Source organism: Lolium rigidum, chromosome 4 (assembly GCF_022539505.1).
Source record: "Lolium rigidum isolate FL_2022 chromosome 4, APGP_CSIRO_Lrig_0.1, whole genome shotgun sequence".
NCBI classification, from domain to species: Eukaryota; Viridiplantae; Streptophyta; class Magnoliopsida; order Poales; family Poaceae; genus Lolium; species Lolium rigidum.
This window is the reverse complement of record NC_061511.1, coordinates 162,828,724-162,842,118: the sequence shown is the minus strand read 5'-3', so window position 1 is coordinate 162,842,118 and position 13,395 is coordinate 162,828,724. Positions and strand designations below refer to the sequence as shown.

The 13,395-nt window shown below is 43.1% G+C and overlaps 2 protein-coding genes across 2 annotated transcripts; one reads left to right on the top strand and one right to left on the bottom strand.

The window, feature by feature from the left end:
- Positions 1–5,842: 5,842 nt before the first annotated feature.
- On the top strand, positions 5,843–10,070 carry LOC124706192 (probable protein phosphatase 2C 72). The gene is made up of 4 exons (XM_047237845.1): positions 5,843–6,246; positions 6,736–7,103; positions 7,937–8,173; positions 9,492–10,070. The coding sequence occupies exons 1-4, from the start codon at positions 5,922–5,924 to the stop codon at positions 9,747–9,749; spliced, it is 1,188 nt and encodes a 395-aa protein (XP_047093801.1). The 5' UTR covers positions 5,843–5,921; the 3' UTR covers positions 9,750–10,070.
- Positions 10,071–10,299: 229 nt separating this feature from the next.
- LOC124706191 (putative magnesium transporter MRS2-G) lies at positions 10,300–13,196 on the bottom strand. The gene is made up of 4 exons (XM_047237844.1): positions 12,771–13,196; positions 12,271–12,680; positions 11,270–11,554; positions 10,300–10,940 (listed from the first exon to the last, which is right to left on the bottom strand). The coding sequence occupies exons 1-4, from the start codon at positions 13,186–13,188 to the stop codon at positions 10,659–10,661; spliced, it is 1,395 nt and encodes a 464-aa protein (XP_047093800.1). The 5' UTR covers positions 13,189–13,196; the 3' UTR covers positions 10,300–10,658.
- Positions 13,197–13,395: the final 199 nt, after the last annotated feature.

The window sequence follows — 13,395 nt, the reverse complement described above, 5'->3', positions numbered from 1 at the left end:
TTCCGACGGTCCATGCACTTGGCCGCATCTTTTCACAATCTCCTGCGCAGCGAGGGAAGCTTCGCGGAACATCGCCAGGGGAATTTTAAATTCGGTGGTCGAGCGGATGAGGAGAAAAGACGGTCGTTTCTAGGGGACAGTAAAGAACGGGCCGATGAGACAGACCGTGGTTGCATCACCGTGCGTAATTAATGATCCGGGCACCTTTCAGGGCGGCCATCATCGCGTTCGTGCGGTTGTCAAAGAGGATTTAGAGCGATAAGCTGATTAGGAGCTCACGTGTTCTATATTCTCCGTCGTTAGGAAGACATGGGCGATTCAGCTAGTGATGACGCAGCATTGATCATCGTATGGAATAATCATGCTACTAACCTTTTTTTCCTTTTGGAAACGGCTAGTTTTTGGTCAACCGTAATCAACTCAGTTCTTGGCATAATTACCAGATTCGTGATTCTAAATCAAACCGAAACTACTATGTTAGGATGATCCATAGAATCATAGACTCTGCATATTCCCTCTCTCGGAGTTTATTAGACATGCGCGTATCCCTGGCCGCAAATTTGATCAATCTAGAAAATTTAGATGTTCTATTTTCTAATGATAATTTTTGCATTATATAATTTAAATTATATAGGTTAAATTGGCGACCTAGTGATACGGGGAAGACTAGTAAACTGAGACGGAGGGAGCACCAGAACTGTACCAGAATTGCAGGATCGGTTCAATTATTTTCGGTCGTAACATTTTTTGTTCGATGTCATCATCCTATTTCATGTGCAACTCATGTACGACCGATAAGTTATAGCTGCCATTGCAACTACTTTTACGATGCAAATCCACCGGTCCCGTAGTTGACCTAGCTCTAACTTAATTTTTGGTCCACCTAGAACTAGCAAAACCGTTCTTTTTTGCGGGTAATCACCATCTATTTGTGTTGGCTGATTTGAACATTGAGGGAAAGCATGATTTAACTAGCTTTGTTCCTTTTCTAGTGAGTAAATGACATCATATGATGTACTAAAAATGCAACTGAGGATTGTTTATAATTCGATAATTTGTATATTTTCAATAACAACCACTCATATGAGGAATAGTGTTTAAATTTGTTTACTATGCGGGAGTAAGTGGGTTAGTGTATGCTACCACCTTTACACGTACTAGCTTAATATCCATGCTTTGTTAGGAAATAATAACTAAATTATGTATAGATTCATCTTTTTACTTGTTTTTTCGCATGCAATATGTTCCTGTGATTTTGGACCAACAAAACCACTTGTGTTTCTCCGTATCTCTCTCTACATGGCAAGCAAAGAGCAAAAACATAAAAATATAATATTTCAACAAACGTAAAGATTTTTTCTATACAACTATGTATTTAGGGCTTTTATCACACATTTGAAAAAATTCATTAATTTGAACCCTTAGCTCTCATTTATTATTTTTCTGACTCCTTCATGATGTTGAAGCTCCGCCACTTGACACAAGTTAGTTAAAACTGCCCCGATATGTAGATATATGGTGGCAGGCAGGATTCAAACCACTCACTTGAGTTGCTCGAGCCTCCTCATGTTGTTGCTGCCATGAGGCCCGACTGCAGCTACATCCACCCAGTTTTATAGGCCAGATCCCATCAAGAAGATAACAGTAGATAGTACATGAGAACCGCCGAGACAATGAATTAGGTTCGCATTGCAATGTTTCCCTCCTCGTAGGTGGCCAATATTGCAACAATGGGGGCTGCGACATAAGTCTAACTTAATTATCGGTTGACCTATAACTAGCAAAACCGGGGTTTTTTGTGGGTAATCGCCCTAGCTTTGTGTTGGCTGATTTGAACCTCAAGAGAAGGCATGATTTAACTAGCATTGTAAGTATAAATAACATCATGTTGGGGCAATATGTTCATGTCATTTTGGACCAACAAAGACACTTGTTGTTATCCATATTTCTCTCTACATGGCAAGCAAACAACAAAACTTTTAAAATACAATATTTGAACGAACAAGATAAATATATGACGAAACTACAATATTGATGGCAGTGTCACCATTTATGAAGTTTCAAATGGAATGTCTTTAGAGTGTCCATCATTCAGGGTCAATACAATGAGCACCACGTCTACAACACGTATAGAAACAATCGAAGGCTTCACTATTTGTAGCACAATTTTTTTAGAAGGTCGCAAGTAAAATCATGTCATTTCAAATACAACAAAGAAAACACAAGTTTCAAATGGAGTATGATTATTTTTTCACCACTAACTCGTTCCATGGTTTTCAAAAACAAATACCATTAGTTTTAACCATTAACTTGATAAGTTTTTTCTTCATTTGACTCACTTGAATAATCTACAAGTTTTTCGAGAAAAAGTAACAAACCCATATTTTTTTTGCACTATGCATGAAAAGTTCATACAGAGACTACACACAAATATATGCCGACAAGGTAAGAATAGCGCCCAAGCAGGAAAAAAAGGGATAATAATACTCCCTACGATTTATACTAATTGTCAATAACATAGATGCATCTAGACTAAAATGTGTTTAGATACATTTATATTAACGAAACATGTCTAGATACATTCATATTAACGAAACGTGTCTAGATACATTCATATTAGTAACAACTAATATGGATTAGAGGGAGTAGAAAAATATATCTGACATTAATTAGCATGCAAGTGAATCATTATGTATAGTTAGGGAATGTACAATGGGGGTGATGCCAGCCTTCCGTTACACTTGACACGTCAGATTTTTTGCTTAGTTGGAGAAGAGAGAAGGAAGAAAAAAAAAGCTATCTTCCCTTAGCTAATGGATTGATTTCTTATGAAATAAGAGAAGACTATTTTCCCTATTGTACAACTTATTTTCCTTAGCCACACAATTTGTTTCTAAAAATAATTAGTTTTTATTTATTGTAAGTGATGATAATAAGTGATAATGCATTGTACCTCTAATTTTTTTTATATCTTTTCTACATTATGTGAACTACTAAGAGAAGACATTCCTTCTTTACCATTGTACATGCCCTTAGAACATTATAATCTGGATCTTATCAATTCCACATCTACCTTTCATTTAGAAAGCAAGATTTTCTTTTAGAAAACAAGATTTATTTCTTGACATACATGAGTACATCTAGATGTGAGAAAATACACATACTAACTCCATTCACAATTACTACGCATGTTTAGATTCCCCACACTTTTCTCTTTTGTGTTGAATGACAAAATGTCTGCATTGCAAGTGTATGGAGCAAATGAGCTGTCAGATTTATTCTACATGCTACAGGAATTGGAGAAATTGCAGACCCTTATGCAATCAAATCATTTGTCATAGAGAAAGGATGGTTGGCACTACTGTTGGGATGAGAGTTATTCTGCAAAAAAATTCTATGATCACATTCATGCTCATTTAGTGGTTCCCAAGGTGTATGCATGGCTATGGAAATCTTGCTATGTGATGAAGACAAAGGTTTTTTGCTTGCTGTCTGATAGATTGAATACTAGAGATCTCTTGAAGAGAAGACATTGAAATGTTACAGATGATTCTCATTGTGTCCTCGACCCATCTAAAGTTCATGAGGATATGATGCATTTACGTAGTGAGCCTAGCTCATTTAGTTAGGGAAGTGGATGTACAACCCAGCCATCCAGGTTCATGTCCACACACACGTATAATTGGGTTTTTATTATTTAAAAAAAAAACCACTGTAGGGGCTTCCCCTACCATATTCCTTTGAAAAAAGGATAGGATGCAGTTATTCTTTCATTGCAATTTCAGTGTAAGGATTTGGTCTTACCTGTAAATTGAGTGGCAGCAGAATGACGATTTGCAGATTGTGTTGAGTAATGCCAAGAAAAGCTACGGACACCCATTTTTCATGGAGGTGATTATTACAGCTTGCTGGAATATTTGGCTTATGAGGAATGGAAGAATTTTTCGTGAGGAGAATGTGTCTTTCACTAGGTGAAAGTCAAAGTTTGTACAAGACATGTCTTGGCTGCAGTATAGAATCAAGGCCAAGCATAAGGATAGCTTAGTTAGTTGGATTAAGGGTGACTTCTTTTGGGCTTGTGATTCTGCATAAGCCTGCTTCTAGATTTTGGTGGGGGGAAACTGCTGTGGACAGAAACTATTAGGAGACTTCTTTTGGGCTTGTGCTATTTAGCTTATTTGCTGCCCTAAATTGTTAAATGTCTGTTATACCCCTGGATCAGATCACACAAACTCCTTCCCAAAATCAGATCACGCAAAGCTTGAAGCTGATGGCGATGTGGAGGAAGATCCGGCCGGGTGGGAGGCGGTCGCGAGTCTTGGAGCTCGCGGGCCGATCTTGGAGCTCGACGGCCGGGCGAGGGCGGGGCGGGTGGGATCCGGCCTTGGAGCTTCGGGGTTGAGGGCGGGGCGGTGGGATCCGGCCTCCGCCGCCGAGGATCTGCGGTCGGCGGCTGGGATAGGGCGGCGACGGAGGAACAGCGTCGGGAGCGACGGAGGAACAGCGTCGAGCGCGGACGGGGTGGGGAGCGAGCGAGGACGAGGGGTGGGGAGCGATTCGTTTTTTTTTTCTCTCGCTTTGACTCAGGTACTGGGCGGTGGCATTCCTTGTAAATTTCATGAAACGACATGTCCATCTCCACAAAACGTTTCGTGAACTCGTGGGGAAGCTCGGGAAACTGCTCTCGACGAGTTTCTCCCCACTACACGTACATGGGCTTCTGGGGCGTTTCTCGGTGGGAAAAAGCCAGACACTTCTTTTGGGCTTGTGCTGCCCACGACCTCGAAGCCGCGCTGGAAGCCCAAAAGAAGTCACCCTAAGTCCCTACCTTAGAGTTCTTTCTTTCCCTGTTTTAGTTTTAGCTTCTAGTCTCGTTTTCTTTCTCTGTACATAAGGCTTTTTTCTTAAAATAATAAAATTTGCCTTTTTTGCTTCACAGTCATGCTTCAAAAAAAATACTACGCATTCTAGATTTAATCAAACTTAAATTTTTGATTAAATTTGATAAATTTAACTTTGATTAAATTCAAAACGCTAAATAAATAAAAACCAAGAGTAAGAAGCGAAAGCAACAAACGGAGTTGGTCTAGTAGGCACACAAAATTACCACGTCACGCGTAAATTCAGGGAAATAATTGCAGGGCAGGGAAAATGCCTTTTCTTCCTGTGTAAGAAACGTGCAGGGAGGAAGAAGAAAAAAACAGGGGAGGGATTAACGGGAGCATGCATGCCAACGAAATAATCCCGAATGAAATTAGGTCCTACTATCTCTCATCTCTGTGCCATTGCCTTGCTGGCCCTGACCCCCCTTTCTCGCCTTGGTTGCCTTGTTCGTCTTCTCTCTTGCTTGCTACTGCCTTCTCTCTCCCTCTCTTGTGCCCAGGAGGAGTGAAGGAGAGAGATTCCTGCCTGATCTGTTCGTCGATCGACCCCGCCTGCGAGATTTGACGGGGGAGGCGGCCGAAAAGCGCATCTTTTTTTAGTCCTCCCGGATCAGACAGCTTCTCGGTTGCTTCTTCTGGATCCCGGAGAGAGAAAGCGAGAGAGAGGAGCCCACCCGGTTCCGCCAAAACCCAATCCTCCGAGTGCTCGAGATCGGCCGGTTTCCAGATCCAAGGCTGCCCCTCCCTGTTCACGAGATCGCAGTAATCTGGGGGTGTCTAGCCATCAGCCAAGAAAAGGTGAGTTCTTGGTTTCTTGTTTGGTCCCCTCGTCCTCCAATGCGAGTGGAGTGCGGAGGTTCTTGGCGATCTCTCCCCCTCCGATCGCGCCGTGGACGATCGTTACTGATCCTGTTGTTCCCGTTGGTTGGTTGGTTTCGATTGCAGATTTTCGCGAGCGGAGGTTACTGGGAGAGGGCGCCACCAGATATGACGGCTTTTGTCGGGGAGCGAGCGGTTAGGCGGTGGTGGAGATGAGGGATGCTCTCGGCTGCGATGGATTACCTGAGATCGTGCTGGGGCCCCGCGTCGTCGCCGGACGGGCGCCCCCGCAAGGGGGTGGATGCGGCCGGCCGGCAGGAAGGGCTGCTGTGGTACAAGGACGCGGGGCAGCTCGTCGCCGGCGAGTTCTCCATGGCCGTCGTCCAGGCCAATAACCTGCTGGAGGACCACAGTCAGGTGGAATCCGGCCCGCTCACAACCAACGATTCTGACCTGCAGGGAACCTTCGTCGGCGTCTATGATGGGCACGGTGGCCCGGAGACGGCGCGCTACATCAATGACCACATGTTCAACCATCTCAAGGGTAAGGCCTCAACTGCTGCTGTGGCACTCATGTTCTCTAGCTTAGATCAAATGTCAATCTAGCTATGATATGTGGTCTATAGTCCATTTGCCTAATTGGTATGACCTGCAATGGTGTCTGAGTTATGCTGACTGCTCTCTCTCTTTTTTTTTTCTTCCATTGAAGTAGATTATTCATTGTATGCCTGCATTGTACTGGATATAATTCTCCTTGTAGTACTACAGAGAACAAACAAGCTCATTTTGAATGTTGTTTCTTTTAGACCAGTGTCCTAGTTTGCGCTATTTTCATTCCTTGGTTCTATAAGCACATCATTGCATTCTAATAATATTACAACTGGAAATGTGCAAGAAATTGTTGTTGCCCGTTTTAACACATTTGGGTCATATTATGTAGTGTGTTCTACCCACATTTGGGTCATATTATGGCATGTTTAACACATGCCAATCTCCATTTTTCCCTTGCATGATGAACTCCTTTTTTTTTCAGAATTTGCATCTGAGCAAAAGTGCATGTCAGTGGAAGTGATTCGGAAGGCTTTCCGAGCAACTGAAGATGGATTTCTCTCTCTAGTTAGTAGTCAGTGGTCTATGAGGCCTCAATTAGCGGCTGTAGGATCTTGCTGTCTAGTTGGTGTCATTTGTGCTGGAACTCTCTATATTGCAAACGTTGGGGACTCACGTGCTATTCTTGGGAGACTTGTCAAGGGAACTGGAGAGGTTATTGCAATGCAGCTCTCAGCGGAACATAATGCATCATTTGAGGAGGTTAGGCGAGAGATGCAGGCAATGCATCCTGATGATCCCCACATTGTGGTTTTAAAGCACAATGTATGGCGTGTGAAGGGTATTATACAGGTAAATATCCAGAGTTCAGAAACTGTAACTGACATGTAATGAAGTAGCTTTGATTTTATACATCGGACTCAACTTCTCGTTCTAATCAGGCTCAACTTCTCGTTCTAATCATAACTGCACTTTACATGCTGTGCCCAGGTGCTTTTGTTTGAATTGTTGCTGCATTTTTCTTACATTAGGCAATTTTTCATTTATCATAACTATATTAGGTGTTTTTATTCTCTTTTGTATTTCCTGTGTAAACAATTGATGATAACGTAAGAATGTGTGTATTGCCATGAATCAAGACAGATATGATATTCAGCTCTTGGATACAGTTTCCAAGTCCCAGTTGACTGAAAATTAGTAAAGTCTTAGTGGTGCAAAATATTCACGGTGCTGTTCACTTGGTGCAAAAGAAAAAATTACTGCTCGTTTTCGGAGTTCGTAAATATATACTCCCTCCGATCCATATTACTTGATACTAAAATGGATGTATCTACAATTAAAATATGTCTAGATACATCTGTATTAGCATCAAGTAATATGAATCGGAGAAAGTAGAAAAATTCGTGGATCTTCATGTTGGATGTCTTGGATCAACGGTTCTTACTGAGACTTAACAAATCCCCAGTCGTCTGAGAATTAGCAAAACCGTTTTCTTAATGCTGATCTTCCCAGATGAAGTGTTTATTTATTTATACCTTTATTTCTTGTACGTTTCGGAGTATAATGTCAACATGTACATTTCCTAGATGAATCACCTTTAATCTGCTGCTGGTCTCTGTCTCTTTGCAAATGCCATGGCAATTGCTTCTTTCGTGCATCTCACATGGTCCGATGATGTTTTGCAGATAACAAGGTCCATTGGAGATGTATATCTGAAGAGACCCGAGTTCAACAGAGAACCTTTGCATAGCAAGTTTCGTCTTCCAGAAACTTTTCGGAGACCACTTCTTAGTTCTGAGCCAGCAATTACTGTACACCCAATACAGTTAACTGATCAGTTCATCATTTTTGCATCGGATGGACTCTGGGAGCATCTTAGTAATCAGAAAGCAGTTGAACTAGTCCACAGTAGTCCTCGCAATGTATGTGCTCTTATCTTATGTTTAGCTTGTTTTACTTGGTTCTTTGAAAGCACAGTGCTAGTTGCTATTGCTTGTCCGACCAGAAGCTGCCTTTGCAGTAATGTCATTGTTCTTTGATTGATGTTTCTGTCGAGGTAAGAGGGCATGCTCTGTCGTGTAAGGAAATAGAGAACATCATGTGTGAACATCTTAAGAACATAGTTTTGCATCTTAAGAACATAGTTTTGCAGGCATCTTAGATTGTCCAGTATCACGGGACTGAATTATATGGTTCTCAAGTTTGTAACAATTCCTCTGTTTTGGTCTTTAAGTATTTAAATTTGTTTATAGCAAAATGTAGTTAGAGACAACAACACTGGATTAGTACCTAGAAGTTTGTTGCTCTCTGCTTGCCTTGGATTATAGGTCATGTTCTGGCTAATCTGGCAGGTTCTAATTTAAATTACGTATGTCTAAACTCTAAAGCCTAAAGCCTTTTCATGTCCATTGGAATCCCTAGTAAATTATTTATGTCTAAATCCTTTTCATGTCCATTGGCTAGTTGCTGAATTGAATGCTACCCCTGCTTTCCAAATTATAAATTATTTATGTCTAAAGCCTTTTCATGTCCATTGGAATCCCTAGTAAATTATTTATGTCCAAAGCCTTTTCATGTCCATTGGCTAGTCGCTGAATTGAATGTTACTCCCTCCTTTCCAAATTATTTGGAGTTCTAATTTTGTTCTAAGTTGAACTTTATGTTTGACCAAATGTATAGAAAAATGTGCCAATTTCTACAGAAATGTATTCTATGATTAATCTAATGAAACTAATTTGGTGTTGCAGATGTTGATATATTTTTCTATAGATTAGCTCATACTTAAATTAGGAAAAAACTAGAACTTCAAATAATTTGCAGCGGAGGGTGTGCATGTGTAACTTTAGTTGTTCGTAATTCAGCAATGTCTGGTTGAACACTTGTTGAGGGGATTTTCAATAGCAGATATCTTCTGTAGATCTTTGTTTTTTCCAGAGGAATAATGTCTAGATCTCTTTAACATCTGCATTTTACATGGAAATCATTGTGAACAAGCTACTTTGCAAATTGCAACTGATCTGTTTATATTAAGCGAACTTTCTGAACCAAGGCTGTTGGCACCTCATGCCATTCACTATAAATCTGTCTCGGCAATAGACTTTTTTTTAGTTTCATTTCATATTTCCAACAAACCATGCAGTAGAACCCAGCTCCATTATTTGTGATTTTATACTCTTTGGTCATCTGATTGAGCAATGTTGTTCATATTTTGTTAATGTTACTGTAACTTATATGTATCAGGGGATTGCTCGGAAGCTAGTGAAGACTGCAATGCAGGAAGCAGCAAAGAAGAGGGAGATGCGGTATTCGGATCTCAAGAAAATTGACCGCGGAGTAAGGCGCCACTTCCACGATGATATAACCGTCGTCGTGGTATTTTTCGATTCGAATTCGATAGCCATGGACAACTGGAGCAGACCCACGGTGTCCCTCCGAGGTGGCGGCGTTGCCCTACCTGCGAATTCCCTTGCTCCATTATCAGTTCCTAGCTCTTTCTGAGACTTACTGGAGTATGAAGACACGGAGACAAAAAGGAAGAGCAGCAGCCACGATCAACTGTAGCGTGTTTCCTCTGCATTCTCGCAAAAAAAGAAACTTTTAGATTCAAACGTGGTTACTAGTGTACTGATAGCAAGGTATAAGATTAGATTATTCTTAGTGTACATTCTCGGAATCGTCTTGTGATAATAGTTCATCGCATCACCACTTGATCTTTGTTCAGATCCGTTACAAAGTGCTGTTTCTTTTTGCCACCTCAAGGCTAATCTTGGACATGTAGCAGGTTGCTTGCTTGATGCTCAATCTGCTGATCTTTTATCAGCATGGTCTCCAGTTCCAACATTATCCTATTTGACACGATGAAACAAACTCACCATGTGATTTTGGATAAATCTTGAAAGGCTCATGCAAGTACCATGAAATTGTTACAGGAGAACCTGAAGCCATCTCTGATGGCATGCCTTGTGAAACATTGGGCAGAAGCTGGTAGCCCTGCATTTTGTTTCGTGTATCAGAAAGAACTAACTTAAACTACATAAGGGTAGGAATATGACGAAGATGATTTCACTGATATATCGTGACATTAATTTTCTGTTGCCAACAAATGCCACATCTGGTGAAATTTTCAAGGACCACACATCTGGTGAAATTGAGAGAAGGCAGATGGATTCATAACATCCTCTCAACAAGTAGTTGTATATTTTATGGCAATAAAAAATCACAGCATAATAATCTTATCTAGTACTCTGGAACATAAATACATCAGAGTTCTCTCCCTGACCACATGGTGCTCCTCTGTCCTTAAGTCCTTTGCTCCCTCGCCAGAGCGATACGCGAACATGCGTTGCCAGTTTGCCACCTTCTCAATGATGAGCTCTTTCACCATCTCATGACTTGGCTTCACTGTGTTCAAGGGCCGAGCAACTTCTTCCACCAGGCGTACCCTAATAAAATGATGGAGATCACAAAGCAGCCTGACGAGGTACCCCCGACAAATGGCCAAAAGAAGCTGCCATCCGTGTCATAAAGATAACATGGGATGTTCATCGCAAATGCCCCAGCTATGAAGGTATTGATAGCTATGCCAAAGGATGCGATGGTCAGCGTAAGCTGAAGCTGAATGAGTTCATTTCGTTGGTTGTCGAGTTGAATGTTGACATAGTCTTCTGTGTCATCAATATACTCTCGAACCTGTTAATTTCCGAAGGAGAAATTAATGTACACATCAAGGTGAATATGAAATAAAAACCAAAGCAACTCGACCTAATATATGATCAGGAACAGTCTTGATAATGAAATAATTCAGTACATGATAATTTGCTACCTCTATATCAACTTACACTTGTTTTCCAAGGAACAAATGACTAGCTATCTGTGCATGGAACTCTTACGATGAAACAACAAACTGTACATGATGGCTCTGAACCAAATAAGTATCATACCAAGAATAATGCAAGTCATGGTCTTAAATAGCCCAAGAGCTCAAGAGAACAGTAACAAATGTCGGGAATTGGACTAACCGATAAAATTCTGTTGCGAATTCCATCCAGCTGCATGAAGTAGGCCTCAAGCAACATCTCTAGGTCTTCCACGTCATTATCCAAATAGATACTGGTAGCAATGCTGACACTACGCCGAAAACTAGAGTTGAGCCTGTGCAGACTTGTTCCTGCAGGAACAATGCTATTGGAAGCAGCAGATGTCATAATGGCCTCAACCTGCTGATTCTGTGCTTGCTTCCGTGTTAGATACAGATGTGCCATGTCTTCATTATCATCTAGAAGATGTTCTATTTCATCTCTGACCTATAAAGACACGAAAGCAAAAAATAATAGCTTCAGAACAAGATCCAGTTTAGAGCAGGCTCTCATCAGTCATCAAGGTTCTCAAAACGACAGGAAGAAATACCAGCATCAATACAATGCAAGCAATACAATTGAGAAGCTTAACAAGAACAGAAAGAAAGAAACTAAAACTTAACAGCAAGATCCAAAATTCTCAGCTGTTTATGATCTCCTTCTGTTCCAATTGTCTATCTAAGAATTAAATCAGAAGTAGGATTAAACAAATTCATCTCTACTAATCCAAAGCAGACATTTGGTTCCTTGGAAACTTGCATCAAAACAGTTCTCAAAATAGTAAATTCCTTAATGTGCTAGGGGCTACGCAAGAGCAGACTTCAATTGGTGACTGACTCCGTGTGTGACCAATTGTAAGTGATGAAGGTGAGAGGTGAAAGATGGTTTAAGTAAAATCTGCATATAATTGGTATACATGCTGTGACTAATACTTGAGCTATAACTCGCATCTCAATTGTGCTTAGAACAAACAGATGGTTGAATGAACTAGTGTATTGTTTCGGTAGAACTAAATTCAAGGGTCAGAAAGGAGCGCAAAGCGGCAATACAAATTTTTATCTGCAAATCAAGGTTCAAATGATAACAAACAGTATTCAGGCAATTAAAGGTTTAGAATGTAGATAGACTAAGGAAGCTTTGCACTTATATGCCTCTGATAATACCTTCTGAACACGGGCAAGCAATCGGGTGAGGTCACTCTTGAGGCTCCGCACGCGCTCCAGGTTCCGCGTGCTCACGTTCTTGGTGAGCTCATCGAGCACAGGAGTAGCATGCCTCTCGAGCTCAGCCACGCTCAAGTCGAGCGTGGAGCACACGGCCTCAAGCCCGACCTCCAGCACCTGGAACTCGAACGGCAGCTCGTGCTCTGCCCCGGTGGCCTCGTTAAGGCAGGGCGCCTGATTCCCGCCGGGGTCACCGTTCCCACCGGCCGGGCTCTTGAGAGGGAGGTGCTGCCTCAGCTGGTCGACGAAAGGGAGCACGTCGTGCGCGAGAGGGTCCAGCAGGAGCACCTCGTCGGCGGTCACGATCGCCCTGATGAACTCCAGGTTGATCACCATCGCCTTCTCCCTAGCTGCGCAGTTAGGGATTGTACGTCAGTAAGTTGCGGCGGTGGCGGTGGGGATGGGTAGTGAAATCGGCGGGCGGGGGTGGGGATGGGTACCGAGGATGCTGGAGGAGTGGGAGAAGATGGGGCCGAGGATGCGGAGGTCGCGCAGGGGCACGCCGGCGCGGCGGATGATGGAGGCCTTGTCGAGCTCCAGGATCTCGGAGGATCCCCAGCGGTCCAGCCGCATCCAGAGGCGCGCGCCGGCCTTCTTCTTGGCGACCTTGCCGGAGACGGAGGCCGCGGGGGCGGCGCCGCCGCCACCGCCACCACCGGAGGCGGCGGCGGCAGATAGGTCGGGAGGAGACGTGGTGGGGTGCGGCGCGGAGGGTGGGGAGGTGGCGTAGGGGGGAGGCGGCGAGGTGGTCTTGGGGAGGGAAGGGAGGCGGCGAGCGGAGCGGGTGCGCTTGGTGGAGGAGGTGGAGCCGGCGGAGGCGAAGAAGGGCAGCTTCCTGCCCCCGGATCGCCTCCCCATGGCGGCGGCGGCGGGCGTCTCTGGGGGGGCGGCGGTCTCGAGCCGGGTGGTTGGGTGGCGTGGTGCGGCACGGGAAGAGGAAGACAGGGGCTGGGACGCGTGGTCGGTCGGTGTTCAATCTGGTGCGGCCGCGGAGTGGACTGGGCTGGAACTACATCGGGGCGTGGGGATTCGCGTCCGGCGCGAACCGTTATAGTACAATATTAG

Bases quoted from the DNA above. Each gene is read 5' to 3' on its own strand.
- LOC124706192 (XM_047237845.1), top strand. From the start codon at position 5,922: ATGCTCTCGGCTGCGATGGATTACCTGAGATCGTGCTGGGGCCCCGCG. The intron at 6,247-6,735 runs GTAAGGCCTCAA...TTTTTTTTTCAG, and splicing joins CATGTTCAACCATCTCAAGG to AATTTGCATCTGAGCAAAAG. The intron at 7,104-7,936 runs GTAAATATCCAG...GATGTTTTGCAG, and splicing joins GTGTGAAGGGTATTATACAG to ATAACAAGGTCCATTGGAGA.
- LOC124706191 (XM_047237844.1), bottom strand. From the start codon at position 13,188: ATGGGGAGGCGATCCGGGGGCAGGAAGCTGCCCTTCTTCGCCTCCGCC. The intron at 12,681-12,770 runs GTACCCATCCCC...CTAACTGCGCAG, and splicing joins CCACTCCTCCAGCATCCTCG to CTAGGGAGAAGGCGATGGTG. The intron at 11,555-12,270 runs GTATTATCAGAG...GTGTCTTTATAG, and splicing joins TGCTTGCCCGTGTTCAGAAG to GTCAGAGATGAAATAGAACA.